General features: G+C 34.8%; 1 protein-coding gene across 4 annotated transcripts in view; it reads right to left on the bottom strand.

The window, feature by feature from the left end:
• Window positions 1–24751, bottom strand: part of WWP1 (WW domain containing E3 ubiquitin protein ligase 1) — a 62889-nt gene that overhangs the window by 7619 nt on the left and 30519 nt on the right. For 2 of the 4 annotated variants that reach the window (XM_027900135.1, XM_027900134.1), the window contains exons 4-19: window positions 23665–23789; window positions 20812–20949; window positions 20648–20714; window positions 18379–18560; window positions 14966–15311; window positions 12902–12997; window positions 12063–12237; window positions 8639–8693; window positions 8448–8532; window positions 8229–8357; window positions 7217–7289; window positions 7055–7126; window positions 5932–6020; window positions 3117–3276; window positions 349–482; window positions 113–253 (exon numbers count right to left, since the gene is read on the bottom strand). In XM_027900135.1, coding sequence (XP_027755936.1) covers window positions 113–253; window positions 349–482; window positions 3117–3276; window positions 5932–6020; window positions 7055–7126; window positions 7217–7289; window positions 8229–8357; window positions 8448–8532; window positions 8639–8693; window positions 12063–12237; window positions 12902–12997; window positions 14966–15311; window positions 18379–18560; window positions 20648–20714; window positions 20812–20949; window positions 23665–23789 — 2067 coding nt within the window. The remainder of the gene's footprint in view (window positions 1–112; window positions 254–348; window positions 483–3116; window positions 3277–5931; window positions 6021–7054; window positions 7127–7216; window positions 7290–8228; window positions 8358–8447; window positions 8533–8638; window positions 8694–12062; window positions 12238–12901; window positions 12998–14965; window positions 15312–18378; window positions 18561–20647; window positions 20715–20811; window positions 20950–23664; window positions 23790–24751) is intronic. The other 2 variants (XM_027900136.1, XM_027900137.1) reach the window with 2 other exon arrangements.

Consider the following 24751-nt stretch of genomic DNA (forward strand, 5'->3'; position numbering starts at 1 on the left):
AAAAAAAAAAAAACAAACCACCACAAAATACCAAAAGCAACACTGTGTCAAAAAAGGCTAGAGCAACAGGATAAACATGGAATACTTTTTTTCAGCATCTACATCTTCCTACCCGATATATTCTTCTTTGTTCTCCTCCGTTACCAAGATATTTGAACCTCCTGATTTCAGCTCATGTGAGGTTACTTTTCCTAAGAGCTCCATATCGACACAAAAGTACATTTCCAAGTTACACTCTTCAATGTTATTATCCCTGGATTAAAAAAAAAAAAAAAAAGGTGCAATAAATTTTATATAAACAAAAAAAATCCATAAATATGAGAGACACACAAAAAATGAACTACAAACCTTATCCAAATTAAGGAGTTGTAAAATTCTGTGTCAATAGATTCTAGGTCCTTAATTGTAAGTTTTTTGCTCAGCATTCGTTTGTAGAAAGGCAGAGAAAAACCAGTGTCAATAAATTTCCCATGAAACAATGCCTGTTGAACAGAAAAACTCTGTTTAGCTTTTGTTGAATTTTTATTGAAATGTTTCTGGACTTGAAGTCTTTTTTTCCTTTCTCCTTCAAATAATAAAAAGCACCAAATAGCAGTAGCAGTTTGGTATTTAAAAAGTACAGACCATTTCAGTAAGTGGGAAGCAAAAAAAATATTGACAAAATTTATCCAAGCATATGTTATTACGATTTGGAAATTCTTTGATTAAAAAAAAACCTTCCCATACAAGGATTTCATCCTTTCTTCACTTTATTATGTGAATAAGCACAATTGCCAAGTGTTATTTAGTCCTACCTGATCATAATATTTGATTCTACTTGGTACTACTGCCATTTTTTACTACATACATACATCCAGCAAAATCATCCTTTACAGAACGCTACTGCAGCTTGTAAGAAAGAGCTTGAGGAATCACATTTTTTTATAGGTGAGTAACAGAACTGAGAAATTAGGTTCTCCATGAAACTGAAAAAAAAAAAATCCCAAAACATGGTCACACTTGTCTCACCACACATGCACATAAGGTAATTACTTCTCCTGAAGCATAGCACTACACACACACACACAGTGTTAACCTCTACACTGACTCGGTGCATCTGAGCGCTAATGGAACACAGATATCATCCGAAACACAGGCCGTGGATGGCCCTCATTGTTCCTCTTCCTCACAGCTGAAATTCTATGAGCAGAAGAGCCAATTAACAGCCCATTTCCTCCAGGCTCCATCTTTTTCCCTAATCTTCTTATTTCCCCCCTAAGGCTTAGTCTAGCATGCATTTTCTTCTGCTTTAGGAGAACTTAAAAAGGTTCTCTAGGAGGTCTTTATTTGTTTGTTTGTTTGTTTATCTGTTTATTCATTTTTAAACTAGTCTCTACTTCTTATGGTAGAGTGAGCTGATAGAATCTGAAAAATTGTCAAATGCAGCATCTAGGCATATGATTTTGTGCTTTTTGCAAAAGTAAGCTCTTAAAATCATCGCATTTAATATGTATGGTATTCTTACAGCAAAATACAAAAGGTGCCTCAGCCAACTTCATTTAACAGGTTTTTGTTACAGAGTAAGATGTGTATTATTTATGTTTAATCCTGTTTCAGTTGAAAACCTCTCTGGTGACTTCAGTACTTAAAACTAAAAGAAGTTACAACTATTTTAGAACTGTGAGAAGGTCAGAAACTGCAACTGCACCTAAAAAGCCTATCTAGACTCCTTAAAATGATTCCCAGTTACATTATTACCTGAGCTATTTTGAGCCACTAGAGGGTATCCTAGGAAGCACAGCAGAAAGTACCATCTAGTAAAAACCATGACTACACTCAAACCTCGCAACAGACCACATTAGGCACCATTAGGCTTGCTCTCTTGCCCAGCTGAGAGAATTCAAAATGCAAACACAAATACTTCAGGAAATAAAATTTTGTCTTTTAATTAATCAATTAGTTTAATTAAGTTCTCCACTATGATCTGTATTGCTCTGAAATAGTTTTCCTAAAGTTAACATTTCAAATATGGATTTATCTTATGCCCAAGATGAAAAATCACCACCTTAAGGAAACAAAATTTGGCTCTAGCACCTAACTGCCTGTATCACATCTTCCTGCTAAATGGCATTTTAACTTGCTGAGGGTTCTAAAAGTAAGAAAAAAGTTACAGCCTATTGGAAGTGTTAATCCAAGGAGATAAACTGTCATGACAGAACAGAAATGGTGAACTCAGCCATAAAATTCTTGGAATCAGAGGTGTTACTGTCAAAACTGAACAAATATCTGAGAAAGCATCTATAAGAAATCCAAAACCAAGAAACAGGCCAAACCTAAATTATTTTAAGTCTGATAATATTTTTTCATTTATGTTACACTTGGCTTATATTTATTCCAATTTCATACAAAAACTCTGAACAACAGAAGACAACAGTCTCTTCACTATGAAAATGCACTTTTATCTACTCTTTGGTTTCACTATTCACCATGTTCAGGGATGTTGCTGAGGACTACCTGTAGACATGATGATTATGTGGAAAGATGACTGTATCACTACATGGAAAGAAAGAAATGTGACAGAACAGGAGTCACTGTAGAAAACCAACACAGTGATACCAGAAGAAGTGACACAACATGCCTCCCCAGCTTCTAGTTTACGAGACATCTGATGGCAGAGAATCAGCTCCCTAACAGCTTCTGTTCTCTTCAGTATTTGACTTTTGTTTCCAAGCATGTACATTTAAATAAAGGCTCAGTGTACTCCGCATTTTAACTAATTTTTTCAGATTCAGTAAGGTATACCAAGTCTAACTGAGGAGCCTTTTTCACAAAATATTAGTCACATTTTTCAGAGCATCAGTATTCAGACACTCAATCAAACAGCAGTTTGCATGAAGCACACACATCCAATTGATGAAAATAAAATATTATATTGAATGCCATATTAACTTTTATCACTCTCCCAGGAAATATAAAAGACTTAACTCTCAGGGAATATTTTGGCTCAGTAACCTTATATGCCTTTAATCTTCCATTTCTATTAGATTAAAATAACCTTTAATAACTGTAAAAACAAATACTGTTCAGGAATAAATGTATAGCTACAGCAAATATAAAACCTTAAAAATCTAACCTACCATGGCAATAAAGCGCCCAATGAAACAGAAATATGAAAGATGGTCAGGATTGATTGTTGATGCTGGATTTATCTGCAGGCAATAGTTGCTCTTGCCAGCATACTCAAATAGGCAGTACATAGGGTTCAGTACTTCATGGGAAAGCAAGAAAAACCATTCTCTAAGGAAAAAAAAACATGTATACACATAAAAACCATCAAATACAGATGTTTATCACCATTCCCCTTAGGTAACTAGCAAAACGATCAAAATATATGCAAACTTTGAAAAATAATATAAACAGTGTTGTATTAGAATCACAGAATAATACATAGTATTATATATCCTTCTTAAATATAAAAAATTCATTATCAAGAACAATAATGTTAGTCATGGTTTTCAAAGTTTAGAAATGATAGTTAGACTGTCACCTTGAACACACCCTCAAAGCACAGGTTTTAGATGCCTATTAGTTACACTTTTTCTTACAGTCCTTGCCTCAACCAGGTACACAGCATTTATCCTCCTCATGACTGCTTTACTGTCTACAACTCAAATCTTTATTCAAAAAAATCACAGATTATTCCAAGCTTATTATAAACAACTTAGATCAAACAAAAGAAAACAAATAAGCCCAAACCTCAGTACACCTTATTTGCTTTCCCAATCTGACACTGACTTACTGTGGCTGACAAATTACTATGCATTAGTTAAGCCTACAGAACACAACAGTGTGAAAATATCTTTGTTGAGATTAAACAAATACATGTTATTCACCACTTTAATAGTTTCCAGCTCAGCTAATCTGAAATAATACCAGAATCTGGTATTTAGTGTTCAGATAGGTGATTTTTATAATATTTGTTGCTTTATAATATTTATACATAATCAGAGATCTCAGAAGCAGTCATATATTCTCAGGAACTTTTGTATCAGGCACCAAGTGCTCAGTACTAAACAGCCAGGCTTAGAGAAAAACAATAAAAAAAGCTAAAAGTCTATCCTATAATAACTGCAGGGACTGAATTCCATTCTAACTACCTTTCAGCTGTCACATTTAAGAGGCATCTTTTCTACCCCCGTATTTACTCGAGATCAGGGAATAGAAACGAGATTTGCTGGCATGTTTCTCCTAACAGTTCTGTGAACTCAAGTCATGGATCATGATTCGCTATGATACGCTTCCAACTCAAAGGCCATGAAGAAAGAGTAAACAGAGAAAGGCAGTCAGGATACGATAACCCTAACAGGGTTCTGTGTATCTTTCAATAAGTATAAGAATGTTGTACATCATTCTATGCAAGTTTTGTATTGAGACTCTTACATTAACTCTCTATAAAAGCATCAAATTTAATAGGCATTTGAATTAGAACAAAGATAACAAGGGAGGAATGAAATAAATCATTCATCAACAAGAAGTTTGTAGAAGCAAAGAATTATTCACATCAACAGCTAAAACTTGCCACAAGACATAGTGTCAGATTGGTCCTGCTAAATGCAAGGTAAAGTCTGGAGGGAACACTGAGTTTAGCCTGCTGCGAGACAGCTAATAAATTGGGACTTCAGCTTTTTATATTTGCATTAATGCAGTAGTAGTCAGTACACGAGCTTTTACTAAGTGTCATTTAAAAATTCTCATCTCAAGTCATAATGAGATCCTTGCTGCTTCTCAGTATCACATACAAAATCTTGGGCAAGACTTAACTAACTATGAAACTATACTACTTATGTACTTGTTATTTATCTATTTATTCTGCAACTTTCTGTGACTAATACACTTCAGTTAAATTATTCTAACACCACTTCTTTGGAATACTTGGTTTATATGGAACAGACTACTTAACTGTCCTGGTTCCCATCCTATGTCTAGGGACATCACAATAGGGACACCAACCAAACAAAACCCGTGTAAAGCAAAAACTGAATTCCTCTCTGCAGTCATTTCCCAAAAGCCTATCACATACTGCAATTCAGAAGAATAACACCTCACATATCCAAAGAAGCTCAACCTTCAGAGGCAAGCTTCCTTATTTATAAATACTATATATTTTCACTGAATTTCATTTTAACATAATAAGCTACATAAAACCAGAACAAACCCAAAACAGAACACATTTACATTAAAAAACCCCAAGCTAACAAAAAAAAATTCTATCATGTGTAACCACTTCCAATTTCCTGGATCTACAGTAGTACTGAAATTTTCATCCTAACAATAACATTTCAGTCTAAAAGTAACTGACAGCAGTAGCGAGTGGTTGTGTTCTCTATGGTAAAGAGATGAAACACACTTTGTCTATGGTTTTCTTGTTATCAGATTTTTCACTCTGAGTTCCACTTCAGATCCTAGAAAAGCTGACTTCAACTAGTTTGCCTTCCTGTGGAGCCTACATTGCCTGACTGCTCTTACTTCATGCCTGCACTACTCTCCTATTGTTTATATCCTTTCTGTTCATAACAGCCCCAATCTGGTGTTAGCTTGTTTTTTTCCCAAATAAGCAGAACACTTTATTTTTCCACAGTCCCCACTTCTAGGAAAATGGAATTCTCTGACAGAAAGTTCCTGAAATAACTACTCGGTCCAGAGCAATTAACTAGCATTAAAAAAAAAAAAAAATCCAATTTTAATATCAATATTTGTCAATGAACTGAACAACTGAGACCGCAGTTTTAGCAATGCAAGGTTATAACTCATAACAATAGCCAGTGCTGCTAGTTCCACCTTCTTAATACATTCAGGGAAACTAAAAAGGTACCCAACGTCCGACTGCAAGAGAAATCAAGGTTAGAGTGCTATTAAAAAAAATAAAAACTATTTTAAACAAATTTCTTTTACCTTGCCAAGCCACCATAATCCAATCCTTCTTCTCCTCTGAATATAACATATAGTCTTCTCCTCAAATCATAGGGTTTTAATGCCATAATCTATTAAAAAAAACAAACCACAAAAATAATAAGTTATAAACTATGCATTGTCACTACATCACTCATTCAGATTTAATTTTATTTTGATACAGAAATGCTATATATGTTAAATGTTACACCGGTTTGACAAGCAATTAGACACTCTCATGGAAAATGCAATCAATGAACTACACACAAAAAAACCAAATTGGACTTAAAATCCTTGAACAACAGACTGCTAGCAAGTGGGAGAGAATATCTGGTAAGTGTTGCTATAAGGTGTCCTGTTCTTACACTCTTCCTAAGGCAGTCATTATTAAAGGAAAACAGGCAAAAAGGCACCTCATCTGATATACATGATTTTTGGGTTTAGGTAAATCACTTAAAGAAGTAATTTAATCCAGAATAAGTGTAATACACTTTCATTAATAATATGCTCTTTATTTATAGAGAATCCCTCCCAGAAGGTTTTGATGTGGTGACAGCAGCAAGAATTTCCATTGTTACAGAGAAAGAAGGAATATCATACATTGGCTGCAGACTGTAAGAGATCAAGAACTGTAAGCTTCAACTACACAGATTTAACCTTTGAAAGACAAAGCAGGGCACCAGTTTTAACTGGAGAAAGCAACATATTGTAATATATCTAACCACACACAGGAATCAGAAAAGCAAATCTGATGTGGTTGATACAGTAGGCAATGTGGTTAAGCTACGGAACTCATTACCACAGGAGGCTGTAGATACAAAAAGTTCACAAGAGGAACACAGACAAGCTCACTGAAGAGAAGTCCCTTGAGGATTATTAAAATACTCAGAAACCACATCAAGCTTGAGAGGCATTTCAATTCTAAACAGTTGGAAGCTGAAAGATCATTTGGTAAAAACATTATTTACAATACTTCTGTTCTTACAGTCCTACCTAAGAATCCCTCACTGGCTAATACTAGAGGAAGATTACTATGCCTAAAGGACCATTAGTCCGAACAGGCTATGGGCACTTTGTTCCTATGCTTTGTCTTGATAAGCAAACACAGTAATTTTTGCAGGCTTACTTGCTGGAAGGAATCCTCAAACAAAGTCTGTCTGGATACATTGATTTTCACATGACTTGGCAGTGCATTGGACTGTAATCATAAGGAAGTAGCATTAAAAGGCAGCATATATAAATGTAAACTCATGTTTTTTCAATAAGTAAATAATTACTAAATCAGTACCTGACACAAGTAACGGAAATGAGCAAGTTTCCACCTAAAGCTACGCTCGTAAGCAATCTGTGGCCCTTTATTTCTGTAAGGAAATATATTTGAGATACATTAACCATACAGACATCAAATAGTACTTTCAATGCTAAACAACAGCACATAGATATCAAAAATACACAAAAATTGTTATTGCAAGATGCAATCAGAAACAAAATGCAGCTGATGGTTTGCTATGCCAGTCTTCCTTTCCACCGCCCCTTTCCCTTTTTTTTTTTTGTTTGTTTGTTTGTTTAAGATGCAAGTCAATTTGCCAAATTGAGAAAGTTAGAGCTCAAGAGGATACCAAATCCCTATCAAACTAGTAAAAATTACAAGTCACCTATTTGAGAGACATCATCTTCACTGAGAGGAAGATAACTAAGTTAGGTTTCATAAATTCAGCTGCTTGTGGAACTACGAAGGACTTTCTGGTGCAATACTATAGGCTTTTTGAATGAAAGGTCATCACCATGTCATCAGAAGCCCTACCCTATATAAAAGACATTAAGACAGCCACTATAGGTTGGGTCAATGCTTCTAACTAAAATATTTTAAAGTTTTTTATGCAAACTTTTTGAGAAATATTCAGAACTACTTTGTTTAGATATTATTGTTGCTAGAGTGTGTATAATTATAAGCAATACTCATAAGGATCATTTGTTGTTTCTTTAAAAGTGTAACTGTTACATTAGTTCAATATTCAAGTTTACCTCACTTCCCCTCATTATTTATAAAATTATTATAATATTGGTGTTTGAAAAGTGTATAAAAACTATTAAACATCAGAGCAGTACAGCAAAGTGTGTCACAAATAAACTGACAATTAAAGCTTAAAAAAAAGATTAAATTCATATCACAAGAATTTGTTCATAATTTAGTGTGTAGTTCCATCTAAAACTGTAGATTGTTTTATAGTATGAGAAAACTTCACTATTAAACTATAACAAGATAAAACATTCAAAAATATATTTAGATTCTCACTTACACAGATGATTTCCCAGTACGAGGATCATTGAATGTTGTGGTTCTTGTATTATGATCAACAAAGTATCTGACACCTTCTCTGGTATATCTGATTTCCCAGCCCTCTGGAAGAGGGTCCTCATTTTGTAAACTGCAGAAGAAATTTCAGACAGTGAGGTTTCTACCATATCATGATAAAAAAAAAAAAATCAAGCAAGATCTTTTTTATATACACACCTACCCTTGAGTTCGAGGGTCTTCCCACTGTGTTGTCTTTGTGTTATGATTTACAAAATACACCCTATCATTTGAATCCACTCTCCTTTCTAAGGGAAAAAAAAAAAAAAAAAAGGAAAAAAATCCAGTATAGAACAATTGCATTCCAAATTTCTGTAACTGTCACTTCCTGAAACCAAGAGCTAATTAACTTACCCCAGCCTGGTGGTAAAGGCCCAAGCGGATCATTTTCTGCTGACAACATCGAAGCCTATTTAAAAACAAGAGGACTTTCTGTTAGGCCAAATATTTTATTTTTTTTTTTCCTTAATGTGTTTTAAAGTTATCACTAGTTCTCCAGACTATTCATTCTGAAACAAAACATCATGCAATTTTTAATCTGGTTTTGCAAAGAAACATAGATTATATGATAATAAGATATAATTTGCACACGTGCCTCCACTGTTCCAACCCAATGTCTCCCTTTCCCTTCCTACAGCAAACCTGAGAGGCAGGGTCTCACAAAGAGAGTTCAAAGTACAGTTCATCAAAGTTTTGCAGAAACACATGTCAGCAGATAAGCTGACGATGCTCTTGCTTAAGAACACGTTTTACCATGATAAACATTTGCAAGCACGATGAATACTGCCAGCATAAGGGGTTTTGCTTCCCCAATACACGGTGACTTCCCTGGATGTTTGGCTATTTTCAGACTTTGTAATTTTTTTGAAAATGCAGCTGCATTTGTTAAAATATGCGGATGGGTAAAATTATACCAACATATGGTAAGGTTAAAAGGAAAAAAAAAAAAGGAAAAAAAAACAGATTACATTATTATGTAAAACCATGCTAAGCTCATAATATACTGTAACCTTGCAGAAGTCCCCCAGTAGCTCCCAAAAATACAAAGCACAGAGAAAAAACCACAAAAGGCAGAAATCTCAGAGACTGTAGGATCCATGCTCTGATTTATAACTAAAAGCATCCACCCCTAAAATTTTGTAGACACAAAATTTTTTCATGTGTGTGTGCAGAATGGAATTTTGATATATGGGAACCAATCTACATTTTCCAAAGAGTATCTTAGGATCACGTTGCTACTAATACTGCTTTATAGCATTTGCAGTACAAAAATGTCAAATCCACTTAGGGGTTTACAACAGTAAACTCAGGTAAAACAAACTTATGATATTTTTCCTGTGAAAAAGAAACAGAGCAAGGATCAGAAGGAAATGCATTAGTTTCACTAAAAATCAAGCTGCGTGTTTGTTCCAACCACCAGCTACTACATGTGAACAGAGAATTATCATTATCTCAGCAGCAAATGCAGTTAGCCTTTTCTGCTTTTCAGACTACACAATCACAATGACCCTCTAACCAAAGACTTCTCTGTGGTGAGTATAAAAAAAGAATAGTGCACAAAAGCAAAATGCTGTCTGCCAAATAACTGAATAGTGGCATGATTTAGAGATTTCCAACTTTCTTAATAAGCCCAAGGATTTGTGTGTGGCTGCTGGCCACACACAGTTGTATACTTAACAGAACACACTGAAATAGTAGGCAGTGGCATAGGATGAGGCAGATTCAATATTAAGGACTACAATAAATTAATCCAGGTAAAAATTAAAGTAACTAAAATAACTACAGCCTATCTACTCTTCTTCCTTTACATGGTTTAGCTTTGACTACTTAAGGTGATTGAAACATTCTCTTATTCACTGAAAGTATTAATCTACTTTTTCCAAAAAAAACCCACCACAATATCAGCCATAAACTGCTATATAGGCAGAGTCCTGGTATGTCAGCAGAGGATGAAAAGTTAGCTAGAGTCTGATCCTAACTATTCTAGAAGAAAAGTATACAGAAACACTAAAGTAGAAAACCCACACTTTTTTCAATATAATTTCAATCTTTTTCCCCAAAAAACCTGTGAGTTTATCTATGGAACTGATATAATACTTAGAAAACAGAATTCTAAAGAGATGAAAACAGTCATATTATCTTTTCTCTTCCTTCAGGTATATTGTGCCTCACAAACAAATCCTCATTTAATGACTCTAAGGTCACATGGGACATTTTAAGAAATGAGTCTGTGGTTTTCAGTAAGAGTTATCATTTAATGAAGGAAGGAACATAATTTAATTTTAAAAATATATTGTTCCCTGAAAGAATAAATCCAGCTCAAAAAAAAACATCTTGGCATCAGGAAAAGCGGGAATTTCTCAGATCTTTATGCAACTGATCAAAGTAGTACACGAGTACAAAAAGTTGGTCAGGAAGAGTTACTTGGTTGGATGTGTTTCAGCTGTGATTCTTGGATTTGCATTGAGAGTTACCAATGTGTATAAATACCTGAAGGAGGGTGCAAAAAGGATGGAGACAGCCTTTTTTTACTGGTGCACAGTGGCATGACCAGAGGCAATGGGCACATGCTGAAACACAGGAGGTTCCCTCTGAACATCAGGAAACACTTTTTACTGTGAGGGCGACTGAGCACTGGCAAAGGTTTCTGAGAGAGGTTATGGAGTCTCTATCCTTGGAGATATTTACAAGACATCTGGACACAGTCTAGGACAGCTGGCTGTAGGTGGCCTTGTCTGAGCAGGGACATTGGACCAAATAGCATTCAGAGGTCCCTTTCAGCCTTGACCATTCTACCTTTCTCTAACTGCGTAAGACAAATTGACTTTGCTGCACAGCTCCAGGAGTTAATTAGTGGTGATGCATGTTTCTGCTATTGCTAGTGACAAGGTATAACGTCCAATTCGATAATGAGAGGCTGAGAACTCTTAAATGTAAGAATATTGCAGGATCCTTTGCTTCAGAGGTGCATGTGAATAAAATCAATCAAATTCAATGTTAGGTCTGCATATGCATAGAGTCCTATACCAATGAAACTGTTTTAGACCTGTACTTCAATGGTTTCTTCTTTAAAACACTCCAGCTTTACTACATATCACTTACAAAGTCTCTGGTATTGGATCATTTTTAAGAGGCCAAGCACAATTCTTACAGTGCACTGTTTAGAGTGACAGTGACATGAAGGCACCATCATTCTTAACTCTGAAAAAACAACTATCCTATTTATCCAATCACAGACGGGAAAATCTGACTCAAGAAATATCCTCTTTGAAGCTACTCATATTTTCTTCAGGCAGAAGTGAGCAACTATTTGAGAGAAATGGAAAACCATGTAGGAAATTCCAGAGCTCAGCCACGTGCATAAGCTTCAAAAGTAAGCTCAAAGTAAAAGAATTACCACTTTTATTAATGAATGACTCCTAATCATTAAAATAGTTTTGAAGGCCATTTAATGTTCAAAATGTCCTCAGCCTTTATGTTCCTTTTCAGTTTAACAGATTGCTTTATTTTTGCCTCGTATTACTGTAATGAAAAATCTTAAGTAAAATGCAGTTCACAAAGCTCCAGTTAGGGAACAAACTCAGAAGGGAGTACTTTCTGCCCTTATAAATTATTTTTGTTAGCATTTTTCAAAAGAATCAGAATCTGAATTACTGATGCTAAACTTCTCATAACACATCTGGTTGAATAGTTACAAAATCACTTTTTCTAAAGTTAAAGAACAAAAAGTATATACCTATACCTCTCTGCTAATTTCTAAATGTTATGCAAAAGTTACCGAGTAGAGGTATCGTTGGTTGAATTGTTGCATAGCTCCCTGCAGTTGATTCCGTTGAGATTGCCACTGCTCAAAGTTCCTGACTGATTCCATTGTTGGTCGCTGCCACGTTGTCGTTCTGGTGTTGTGGTCCACATAGTAAACTCTCCCACGGTCATCAACTCTTCTTTCCCAGCTTTCAGGAAACGCAAATGTTAACAGCTAAATTTTTCAGTAACATTACTAGCTAATATTCTTTTTATGCTAAATTCCTAGGCAGTGCTTGAATGAACTACGGGAGTCACAGGCATGATTTAAATTTCTAAAGGACACAAAAGTACTCCCCAACTTAATTGGTAGAAGAATAACTACATAGAGCAAATATACACTTCAAGCAATAGCATGCTCAGCTCTCTGTCACTGCATTTTTAACTTTGTACATTTCTGTGACTGCAAGTAATGTTGGCAGATTTCACAGAAAACACTTTGCTGGGAAATCTGAGGTTTGGAATTAGTGCACTACACTTAGTGGCACCACCTAAATAAAGGTGACCAAACGTGCATTATTTTATGTTTAAGTTTTAAAGGAAGAACAAAATACTTTAGTATTTGAGCAGAACAATATTTGAACAGAACAAGTAACATATACAGTACCAACATTCCTATAACAATAGGTACAATATAATTCCACATTAAATGAAAGTTAAAATTTCTTATTATATGATGTACAATACAGTTTTGATGAGGTGCTGTTTGTTTCCTGCAACAAACAAATAAAAAAAAATTTATAGTATACTTATACTATAGATAAAAAAAATTTAGTATACTTATCATATTTAATTCAAAAATGTCTACATTACCCAGGAGGTAAGGGCTGTGGTCTTTCCCACGTTGTAGTTCGTGTGTTGTGATCAACATAATAGGTTCTTCCATGAGGATCCTTTCTTTGCTCCCACCTTCAAGACAGAGAGACTTTCACATAAATCAAGGTCAAAATACTTCCTTGGGACATCCAACTAAGACAAAAAAGTACCTTGGTACTGAATGAAAATATCAGGATCCAAAACTCATTCTAGAACACCGAAGAAAATTCACACTAGAATAGGGATCAGTTACTTCCTATTGAACTGGTATTATCATAAAGACTTCTTTAAAGGACTTGGCACATAAAATGAGCATATATCAATATTCACAAGCATTTTCAAGTTATATTTAAGCTATCTGAGAACAAAGTAATTAATTACCTGCTCGATGCTTGGATGCTAAAATAACCTCATTCAAAAAGTGCTTAGAGATGCATCCTTTGCATTTCCAAGTTCATGCCTCTCTCAAAAAAAGAGAGAGTTTACATTTTGAATCTCTGTTACCTATATCCAACAAACAACACCATCTCTCAGAGTGAGTCTGAAGTGTGTGCTATCAGATGGTTTTCCTGTGTTTCTATTTCCTATCCTGGTAATCCCCGGGGGATTATTTCTTCAGTTTAAATTTTGCAAAGCAAACTTTGAAGCTAAGACCAAACATTATCAACAACTAAAGCTTCATGATGCTGAGAATTACCATAATGCAATAAAAATCTGCAGTCGATATATGATATATGTTTGGTTTTCTTACATAAATACATAATTAGCTCTGCAAAACATAGGCAGAACACCTTGCCTGCTACTCACTGGTCTGGGTTTGCATTTCCTCAGTATTACAGAGTATCCTATAAAACTCCTGCAAAATGTTTGCTGCAGTTTAAGAGGTTACATGTTAAGATTTCGAGAAGAGAGGAGAAGCAGCGTTTTACAGGGTTACTACGGTTAGACATAATGGAGAGACAAGTAGGCTTTGGGGTAGAGTGGAGAGAGGCATGAGGAACCACAAAAAGAAACCCCACAAAAACATGATCAGGGAGGAATGATGAAAAAATGCATTTGGCCATAGTGTGTACTATGCCTGAAACTCATGATCCTGTCCTCAATGGGAAAGCATGTAATTAATTATTAAAAAGTGTGTGAAGGAGGGATACCCACAGGAGTTTCCACCTATAAAGAGTATCCATCCTCAGAGCACCTGAAAGTGAAAAATGGGGTAACTCTTCCCCAACAATTTATATATAAAAATATATTTCTATATTTTAAACTGTTTGTTTTCATGTTTATCTAACTGCAGAAACTCAAGTGAAGTGTCACTGAACCTTCTTCACAGGGAGCAGGTACGCAACAGGCCCTCCGAAAGATCAGCTACAATGACACAAGGTGTACACACACTCGGTTAAGAAACAATTTCTGGGATCAGAAAATGCTAAAAAAGTTATATTTATAATATTATGAAAAATTCAGTATTTCCAATTAGTTATTGAAAGCATTTTGTCACCCAAACATGAAAGCATCTACAAAAATTATGAAGTTATATATATATATACACACACACGCTTGAGTATGTACTGTATTTTCATTTCTAATTTTGTATTTAAGACTATAGAATAGGTTTCTAACAGTCTTATAAAATTAAAATATTCTAGCTATCCTTACACAGGAAGCACCTAGAAGGATTTATAAACTTGTTTAATGATTTTCACTTCTCTGTGTTTTGGTTCCTACAACATTCTCACAGTTTAGGTAATAGAAGAGCCCAAATAAGTTTAAATATATGAAATGAAAAGTCTTCACATCCATAATGCCCAAGAGTTTGTCTATTGAGATCACAATACCATCTCAGCAAACCGCTTATCAGTTGTTACTTTCTGGGACAAGAGTAGCCAGTAATAGCATCAGTACAAATCCCATTTTAGATCAAATAACCCTGTCTCAGCCAGCTGACCTGCATTTGACAATTCCAGTATAGAACTGGTTCCTAGTGTAGAATTAAGTGTCTGTTTCTTTACAGGCACATTCAGATGAAACATAATTATACCATTAAAAACAAAAACCACATACCCTGGTGGCAAAGGTTCTGTACTGGCACTACCAGGCTGCTGTCTTACAGGTTCTGCAGATGCACTTGAGGTGGAGGAGGATTCCCTTGGTTTTGCTGCATCTGCTGCTATACTGTTTCGAGCATTAGGCTGAGCACAGTCTGTTGCAGCTGTAGGTTCTAGTCCAGCAGACACAGCAGGTAACGCAGAAGTGTGGCTCTCAGAACTAGTTGCTTCTGTTGCTGACTGAGGTTCTACTGTAGTGTTAGTGCAATCTGAAGACACCGGAGCTTCGACTGAAGTCACTGGAGCCTCAGAGACTGAAGAATTACCAGCTTCAGGTGCAGAGGAGGATGACTCACCATTAACTGAGAAATGGGAAATAAGAACATTTGTGTACCAGAATCTGATGAGATTTATTTTTCAAATTTGAAAAATAAACTTCTGGAGTAAACAAATTGGAAGGAATATGTTTTAGTTGCACCTATATGCCACAAGTAGCACTGTTGTCCAAGATGACAAAAAGTCATAATGCATCTGCCTTCAGTAAAAATTTACAGTCTGCAGGCTTTTCTCTATACTTCCCTGTTAAAATAATTTCTTCGTTTCTGCATATCTTGGTCAACTCAATGTTACACCTTACTCTAGATTAGCAAGAGGCATCTATCTGCTTTCCAGAAAACAGTCTGGCTTTTTAGAAACTTTGTTTTTAGAGCTTGATATAGGTGCAATCTTGATCAGTGTGACCCAAAAAACAAATATTACGAGATTACTCTCTGAGATTTGGAAAACCAAGAGGCATTTCTTATGGATAATTTCTTTCCTTTTTCAGAGTTGATGTACAGAACCCTACATTAAACTCTACACCTCTGTGCAACTTGGAAAAAATCTCCCTCCAAAAGTAGGATTAAAATATAAAAATTATTATTGGCTAACACATTTTACATAGTTCAATGACTGAAGAAAATTACTTTAGAGTCACAAAGTAAATCAATTCTATCTTTTAAAGAACAATACAAACGTAATCCAACTCAAGCAAGTATAATCTCATAAAAGGTTTCAAGCAGACAGAGGGTGCCAAGAAGGCTTTATTATTCCCCAGACCACTTGGCCAACAATACATCAATATCAATTATCTGCAGAGATTAACAGAACAGTATCTCAGCACAACAAGATCTTGTCTTAGACAAGCGAAATGAGGTATGGCAGTCTGCAGGATTCCCATTAAAAGTCAAGGCCCTATAAAAAGCAGTGCAACATCATTCACAACTTTCATTTTCTGTATCACTAATCAACATTATACAGTGAAAACTGTATTTATACTTTGCAGCTTGTACCTGTTTAAGAGTTAGAACAATTTTTCTACAGTACTAAAGATAATATGCAACATAGACTTCAAACAATTTTCTACCTTACAGCATATTATCACCTTACCATGCTAAGGACTGAGGCCAATACAATTGCTCTATACTTATAGCCTTAATGACATAGATCTGCAAAATTTAACCCTACAATAGTATCTATAAAATGCTGTTCCATTATTTTAAAGAGTTCATTTGCTTTAATTCTGTATAACACTCTTAGAAATAAAAAATAGGTAGATTATATTTATTACTTGCAATATATTTAATGGGAGCTTCACAGATGGTCACAAAAGCAGGTCAAAGAATTACAAACAATAAAACTGTCCTCAGGAATGAATTTAAATTAGTGAATCAGTTTCTCTAAGGAATTATCACTGCACCATATATATTTTCTTGATATGCATAATGATAAGCATGATTTTACAGGTAGCAACAAATTTGTAAGATCTGTAAAGGTATTGCTTTTTCAACACAGCTATTCCATGGTAATACATCACTACTTCCAGATGACACAAAACAAATTAACTACATTACCACCTGTCATGATTTTATATTACCTCAAGCAAAAGGAAAGCATGACATGAAAAAAAAATCATAACCAGCACCAATTCGATCAAGTTTCCTCAAACTTCTTATTAAACTAGCAACAACTTCACTTAAACAGGAAAAAAGCAAACTGAAATTTCAGCTTTCATTAAAAAAAATTCAATTCATCTACATTAAAGAGTGAATAGAATTACATAACAAAGTTAGAAGCAAAATAACTGACAAATCATCTCCTCTATTAGTAAGCTGATCTCCAAAACAGATCTATAAAACATTACATCAGATGATTATCTCACCAATTATGCCTAAAACAGCAATTCTGGCAATATCACATAAAATTACAATCCTGCTAAGCACAACAGTGGAGAAAAGAAAAAAGTGTCATCAACAAATGCCAGAGAGCTTCTTTATGTCTTGCTTTAAAAACATCTCCACCAACTGGTACAGTAGTTGAAAACTGTTATATCAGTGCCTCAGCACAAGCTCAGTGATGATTACATCAATATCACTATTTGAACAAATCAATTATTTTTCAATTATCCTATCCTAATACAGATTTCAAATGGATCTCTCTGCTGTTGAAGAAAAAGGGAGAAATGCCTAAATAATACATATGCCCTCTAGACTCAAGCTGAAAAGAGAGGGGAATCAAATTAAACTTCTCCAAAGAGAGAAAAGCTTCAGAGAAGGCCTAATTTAATTATTACCTTTTAAAGTTCATAATTGTTTCTGCTATCTTCCAACCGTACCCACATTTTCCACTCTATTACAGAAAGTTTGACAGTCTCTGTTCTACTCTTTAGTAACAGCTTGCCTATTTCTATACAAGGTTGTCTTTTCTCTATGCTATCACTGTAATCTCAAAAAGCTGAGAAAAGACAGAAAGTGCTTAGAAAGCACAGTCATTATTATATGCAAAGTTTTGCCAGAGGAATAAAAATTTAAAAATACTTTATTTTCACTTGTTTTACTGTATCAAATGTCAGTTGTAGTAAGAATCGACATTTTTGTGTTTAAGATGAAAATTCAATTCAGTATTTGCCACTACATGTTTTGAAACAGCATATCTGTCAAAAAAAACTGAAGGCCAGAAGAGCCTGCAACATATCTCGACTCAGAACACAGCAGTGCAATGACTAAATCAGATTTATATGATGTCAGAAGAAACTTAACTATAGTTACTCAAATTAATTGTCAAAGAAATCTCGTTTTTCCTCCAGACAATCAGTAATACGTTTTGGTTATCTGGGACAGAGACAGGGAAGTTTTTGGACACTTTAATCTTTCTTCATCAGAGAAAAGAACTGAGGGGAAACTGTGAAACAACACATTTCAGAATGAGGTTAGCGCAAAAAAATTTACAAAAGTGGACATACAAGATTATAAACTCCAGCCTAGAAACATCCTTTCAGTATTTTTGAAATCCAGCAAAACTTGTACAGAAAAAAGTGGCCCAATTCTAGATACACTTCAATCAGATAAAAAAGCCTTATGGAACATGTTCTCTTAACTCTCCCATTCTTACCAGTGCTGTTGACAGGCTGAGCTTCAAGCGGTTTTGGTTCTGGTGTATTTTTAGGTCTGGCTGCAACATGAGTAGGAGATGGTGTGCTGTCTCCATTAACAGCTTCTATACAGAATGTATTCTGTACTACAGAGTTGGAAGGTACTTGATTGTCTATCCCATTAGAAATGTCACAAGCAGATCTTGGTAAAAATAAAAGATCATTTTAGGTTATTATAAAAAAAAGTTATGCAACTAAACCAAATCCTACACTAAGTCACGCTATAGAAACAAATAAAGAAATGGCAGTAGTCCATAAATCACAACAGTTTATGGAATGGTGTTTGCAGCCTGGGTAATAGTCAAGTGCAAGACCAAAACAATTAAGAAAAAGGCAAAAATTAGTTTTAAGTATTTTAGATACTTATAATAGGTAAGATTGACATTTTCACTTCCTCTTTTACTTGTTTACATCATATTGGAATTAAGTTGAACAGACTGATGCACCTGCCACATCTTCCAAAAAGGCCTTATGAACCCTTCCAAAGTGCAGCTATGAGCAGGAAAACTTTTCTCTCATAAGCGACAGGAACAATTGGGTTTGTTACTAATATCACTAAAAATAGTAATACCATAAGAAAGCAGCAAATTTCTTCCTCAGTAAAAGGAAAAAAAGATGAGCTTCTCTATGCTCATCATTGGCAGGATGGGACATAGTGATGACAAATACACACAGGCAGCTCTGTGCTTACAAGGCCACATGGAAATAAATGCAGTTTGAGGGCTTGTGAATGGAGTTTTGTTCAATTATGCTGCTTTTTTACTTAAATTTATTCCAGAATGCTTAAAGCCACCCACAGGAGATACATATTGTGAAAATTACATTCAGTGCCAAACCCCTATCTTCTCAAGGAACAGAGGTTAAATATTAAAGAAAAGTTAAACAGATGACAAAAATGTTAGAATAGTTAGAAGTCCAACTTTGTGGAGCAAGAAGGGGAGAAGCAGTATTTTCATGCTACCTTATCCTACTCCAAACCAGAAGTATAAACAGAGAATTAAAGTATGTCCTTTGTCAGCTCTGTACCACTAACCCAATTTAGCTTCTGAAAGACATGCAGAGGAGCTACCTTAAAACTTTTCTTCCTCTCTTAATTTTAAACTGTAAATCAAAAGTGCTGGATATTGAAAACTACTGTAAGTTAAAATATCAACATCAAGAGCAGGATCCTAGTAAAAGACTCAGCAACAACTGCTGAATGAAAACAAATTATTGTTACTACTGATTCAAAATGGTATGCAGATGTATTTCAAATCACTTGTAGCAGTCCCAAATCCTTCTAATGAAAACAAAGGATAAGCAACTTTTTATCCTCACTCCCTCATATTGGGCACCCACCAGGGAACAGAGACAAACCTCCATGTATTCAAAAAAAAGAATCAAGTCAAGCATACAAGGACAAATGTGCCCTTGTCACTCAAATGCATAGCAACTGTATGTTTTTTTCACTCCAGCAGGTGTCAATAACTCACACAGCAAGGGCCTCATGTAGGGCACCTGAGCAGGGCAGTAACATTAAACTGTTCTGAATGTTGACCTGTTCGTCTTACTAGTGGTAAGGGGGCAAAAAATCTACTCCTACTTCTCTCCAGTAAGTCCTTGAGCTGGTAAAACAACAGAGAAGCCAAGAATGAAGTTCTAAATTGATTTCAAAGTCTTCTTGCTGCTTCAGGGTGGAGCAGGCAAACCCTGTTATGAATACTGCTTGCGAAACTCGACAAGTCTCTTAAACAAGTTCCTGATATCAGCCTTAAAAAGGGTGAGGGGGAAGTAATTCAGGTTTTTTTGTCCTTTCCCTTCTGTTCAGATGCTATATTGCAACAGGATGGTAGACATTAGTAGAAATGTTTCTTAAACAACAAAACAAATGGAATAAGTACATAAAACCACACTGAGCCACTGCTCCCTGATTTCTTCTGCAATGTTCAATAGATTTTCAATCAGCTGAGAGCAAAAAACAGAATTGTAAATATAATTGTTCTCAAGCAAAATTATGCAATTATCAAAGAAGTAATGTTTCTAAAACCCATGGCAACAAAATTTAGACCTTGACAGTTAAAATCTATTGCCTTCAAAAAAAAAGAAAGAAACCCAAACAAGCAAAACCAGCCAAACAAAAACTCAAACAAACAAAAAAATCCACACCAAAACACAAACAACCCAAATATTTCAACTGAAAAATTTGCTAATATACTTCATATAGCGTAATACACAAAAATAAATTCCAACCTGGATGAACTTCTTGCTGAAGCATCTCTGCTTTCATGCACAGCCTCGCCATTTTGCTGAACTTCTACTGAACAGTAAGAAACAAATCCAACAGAAATATTTTATTATACCTGTTTGAAATCTTAATCTAAATATTATCATTTCATTTAATCATTTTAACTTACTGGTCGCTGATGAACTGAGATTTGTAAGAGATTCTTGTTCAACAACCAAACCATCTAGCACAACTGTCAGTTCACCTGTTTGCACCATGCCACTCTTGTTTTCCAAAGAGAGTTTCAACTGTTCTTTTACCTTCTCCACTAAAAATGGAGTTGGGGTGGACAGAGGAAGAGAAGGAGAGAAGGGATAAAGGAAAGATTAAATTCTAAATCATATTCATATTAAAAGAGACTTTCAACACAAATGTGATGCATGTATTTAGTTCTACAATATATATTCAGATGATTCAAATCAACACAGTAATCACTATGGAGCTGTGTACATTTACACCTGTTGTGGGTAAACACAGTTTATTTTTTAAAATTAATTGGCCATTTATACAGTATATTCTACAAATATGCTATAGAATCCACGTGGTTTCAGTACTTTGTTGTTAATGATTTCCCAGGTTTGCTATTTCCACTAAGCCCCTTTGAAATTACGCACTACTTACATAACACGTGATGGCTTAAAGTCAAACAACTTCTGAACTACACATCCAAATACTACAAGTCACTGGGAACCTCACTCTACAACCAGAGCTTATGTTCATTTCTTGTATCACCTTCCAAAACTAATTCTAAAAGACCACTGGAAAGAACATGTTTTTGAGGAAGAAGTAAATGCAAACACTGCATAGAGTGCTTCCTGATTTTTTAAAACTATTTTTAGTAAATCCTTACTCAGATTTTCATAGATCGTGACTCCAAAGATTAAACAGTAACAGAGAGGATGCCTCACATAACCAAAAATTAGATCAGAAACTATTTTCACCAAAAGAAACTTTGAGATAACTGATACATCATGGTGCACTAAAAGAACTCAATCTGACGGACAAGCAGTGGTCACATTTGTAGAGAGACAAATAATCCAGAGGTAAAACATGCTGTGGATGCTGCATAATTCTCTGCAAATCAACTATTACTAGTAGAACAGTTAAGCTACATGTCATAAATTCAACACAGTCAGCTATAAGTTCACATTAATCAGGCTAAAATGGTTTAGACCTTTCAGTAATTGTGGTCTCAGACTAAAAGATTAGTTTTTTTTAAGATATACTACCTTATTTCCCTCCATATGATAACATTCCAAGTTAAAGTTCACTGTGCACTCCTGTGCATTAAACTAGCATTTCCTTATTTTTTTTTCATCTTAACATGTATCATAAATGAACAGTAAACATGAAAACAGGGAAGGCTACCATAACTTATTGCCAGACACCCCCAAGCTGTAACTTTGAAGAGCAGGTTCAACAGCGTAGCTGGGCAGTAGTCACTAGCAGAGACACAATGCTGTATTACAATGGATTTCAAAGGACTTTAAATCTCTGGAACAAGCAAAAAGCTCCCAAGACTACCAAATTATTGATATAGCAATCTGCATTTTGGAAAATGGTACTACCTCAAAGAGGAGAAAGAAGAAATCAGCCTACCACATAGTTGTTAAATTAACATAGTTATGAATTCTAATTTTTGCAAAGGTTGGTTGGTTTAACTTCTGCTATTTTAACAGGTTATCTTCCTAAAACAGATCAAGAGTTGGCTGTAGTTCAACTGAGTTGGCAAGAAAACTGTGAGGTGTGTGGGCAGCAATTCAATACTGGTGGTGTTTAGCAGAGAAAGTAACCGCACTAATTCTAAAGTTTCTGCATTTAGAGGACTTCCCCTTTCCATCTTCTTGAGCAAAGAGCCTTTCAAGTGCTGTATTTTAGATTAGGTATCAACGACTGAATGACTGAAGTATATCAATCAGACTATTCTACCACTGAATTCTTGGATAATCTGGTCTGTGTCAAACTACTGACTTGCCCAAATCAGAAGCACTGCACATAAATTACTTTTGGTGCAATGCGCAGCGAATTCAGTCAACCATTCCCTGAAAGAACTGGAATCCCCTGCATCTACAGTAAAAAAACATTAACTATTTTGTTAGAACATTATTATAACCCAGGTTTTTTTTCTGATACATTTTTCTTATTTAAAAAGAAAATTTTCTTCTTAACTATGGAATCTTGTGCAGAATATTTATAATACTGAAGAAGCCCCACTTAATTCTGGATTGTATCAATTGTCTGTGAGAATCAGAAAAATGAAGCTTTTTCTTTTGGCTCTCCTTTTCCCCCACCTTCCCAAAACGAGATCTCAGATTTGTATATCTAACTTGTGAGAAAGGTTAAGATTGATTTAGCTGGAATTCTACTGCCACTCTGGAGTGGAATTTAAAGTGTGGATTCACCATCTTCTTGTATTAAACAAAAAAATTTTGAAAATCAAATTAGAAGACCTGTTTTAATTCTATTAAAACATTTCAAATTAGAAGTTACATAGAACAAACAATCTCTAATGTACTAAAAGGAAGTTCTCAATTGTTTCATTAATCAATGGTTTCTACTGCTTGCTGGTCAGCTAAATTATAAGGGAAAATATCCAGCCTTTTTATAGTGACTCCAGAAAAGGAAAACATGAAGAATTATATGGCTTTTCTAAAGGTTTAACTTTTTTTTTTGTTACCAAATCCAAAACAGATCTTCTAGAAAATTACTTATTAGTTTGCTACAAAACATTGTATTCAATCACTTCTGCTTTCACTTAATTTGCAGTAACTCATACTCTACTGTTTGTTTCAAAAGTATTATATACCATTGTTACATTTGAATTGCTCTCACTAGCACAGACATCTCTAGAAGGGACAAGTAAAGACATCAACTGAAAGTCAGTTGTAATTACGTGTATAGTTAGTAGTCTGGTTTCCAGTTTGATATATAGATTAGTAATAATAATTCTACTTTATTCAAAATATCCTTCATGATAACTTACATTTTCTATTGTGTATTTCCAAAGCTTGTTTCAAGTCTACAGTGGCTCTTCCTAATAAAGCATCTGCTTTTAAAGTGTGATGGCTCCACACTCTAAATTCCAGCGTAGTCTGTGGAGTCACATTCCTGCATATAAAATAAATTTTTTTTAAAATATATACAGATTTTAAAGTATTCATTTTTTTAATTAGTAGTATTTGAACTTAATTCACTTTCTCATTGTATTTCTTGATAGTTATGAACTGAAATAAGTTTTTGTATTGCAAGGGGAAATTTTTAACTAAGAACTGCAAACGGTATGATATTTATACTTAAGATCAAACTTAAAGTGCATTACTACAATAGCATAAAGAATTTAAGAAGTACCAGAATAACCTACACTAAGCTCAAACCTCATTTATATAAAACATAGCTTTACTTATGAAAGGCATATTTTCCCATATTCCTCACTATTCCAGAGTTCTAACTAAAACTTCACATTATTAAATGTGAAGAAAAAGGTGAGAAGTATATTTTTATGTCACTAAAAAGAAAAATACTAAATATTTTTTAAAAAGGAAAAAAGAACCAAACAGCTACTTGCAAGCATGAAGAGCCCTCTTAATGGGTGTCAGCTTGCCATGAAAGTATTTTTAAAACATCTTTTATGAATCCACAAATATATACGAAACCATAAAGCATACTCCCAGAAATCAGAGGGGAAAAATCAAATGATGAAGCTAAAGGAAAAACTGGAGGGAAGCAGAGAGGTAAAGGACCCAATTACAGTAGTATTATGATAAACTTTGGCATTGATCAAGAAGGAAAATGGGAATCTATGCTAGGTCCTGAAGAGTAGCTTTGTAGTACAGGATCTAGTACTGCAAGGGTGCTCTGGGCCATGAAAAATGGGAGTAGAAGTACTTTACTGCAAAAAGTCAAAGGCTGCACATCCATCAGTATTGATCTAATATATACAGAAAGTTATATCAGTATTGATGAAAACAATAAGAACAACCCCACCCTCCCAGCAACAACACTAACTCTACATTCACTTGAACATGTTGGACAATGTGGATCATTTCTGCTGAAACAGATGAGCAAATATA

Source organism: Empidonax traillii, unplaced genomic scaffold, assembly GCF_003031625.1.
Source record: "Empidonax traillii isolate 1590-97213 ecotype Southwest subspecies unplaced genomic scaffold, ASM303162v1 scaffold713:size524338, whole genome shotgun sequence".
NCBI classification, from domain to species: Eukaryota; Metazoa; Chordata; class Aves; order Passeriformes; family Tyrannidae; genus Empidonax; species Empidonax traillii.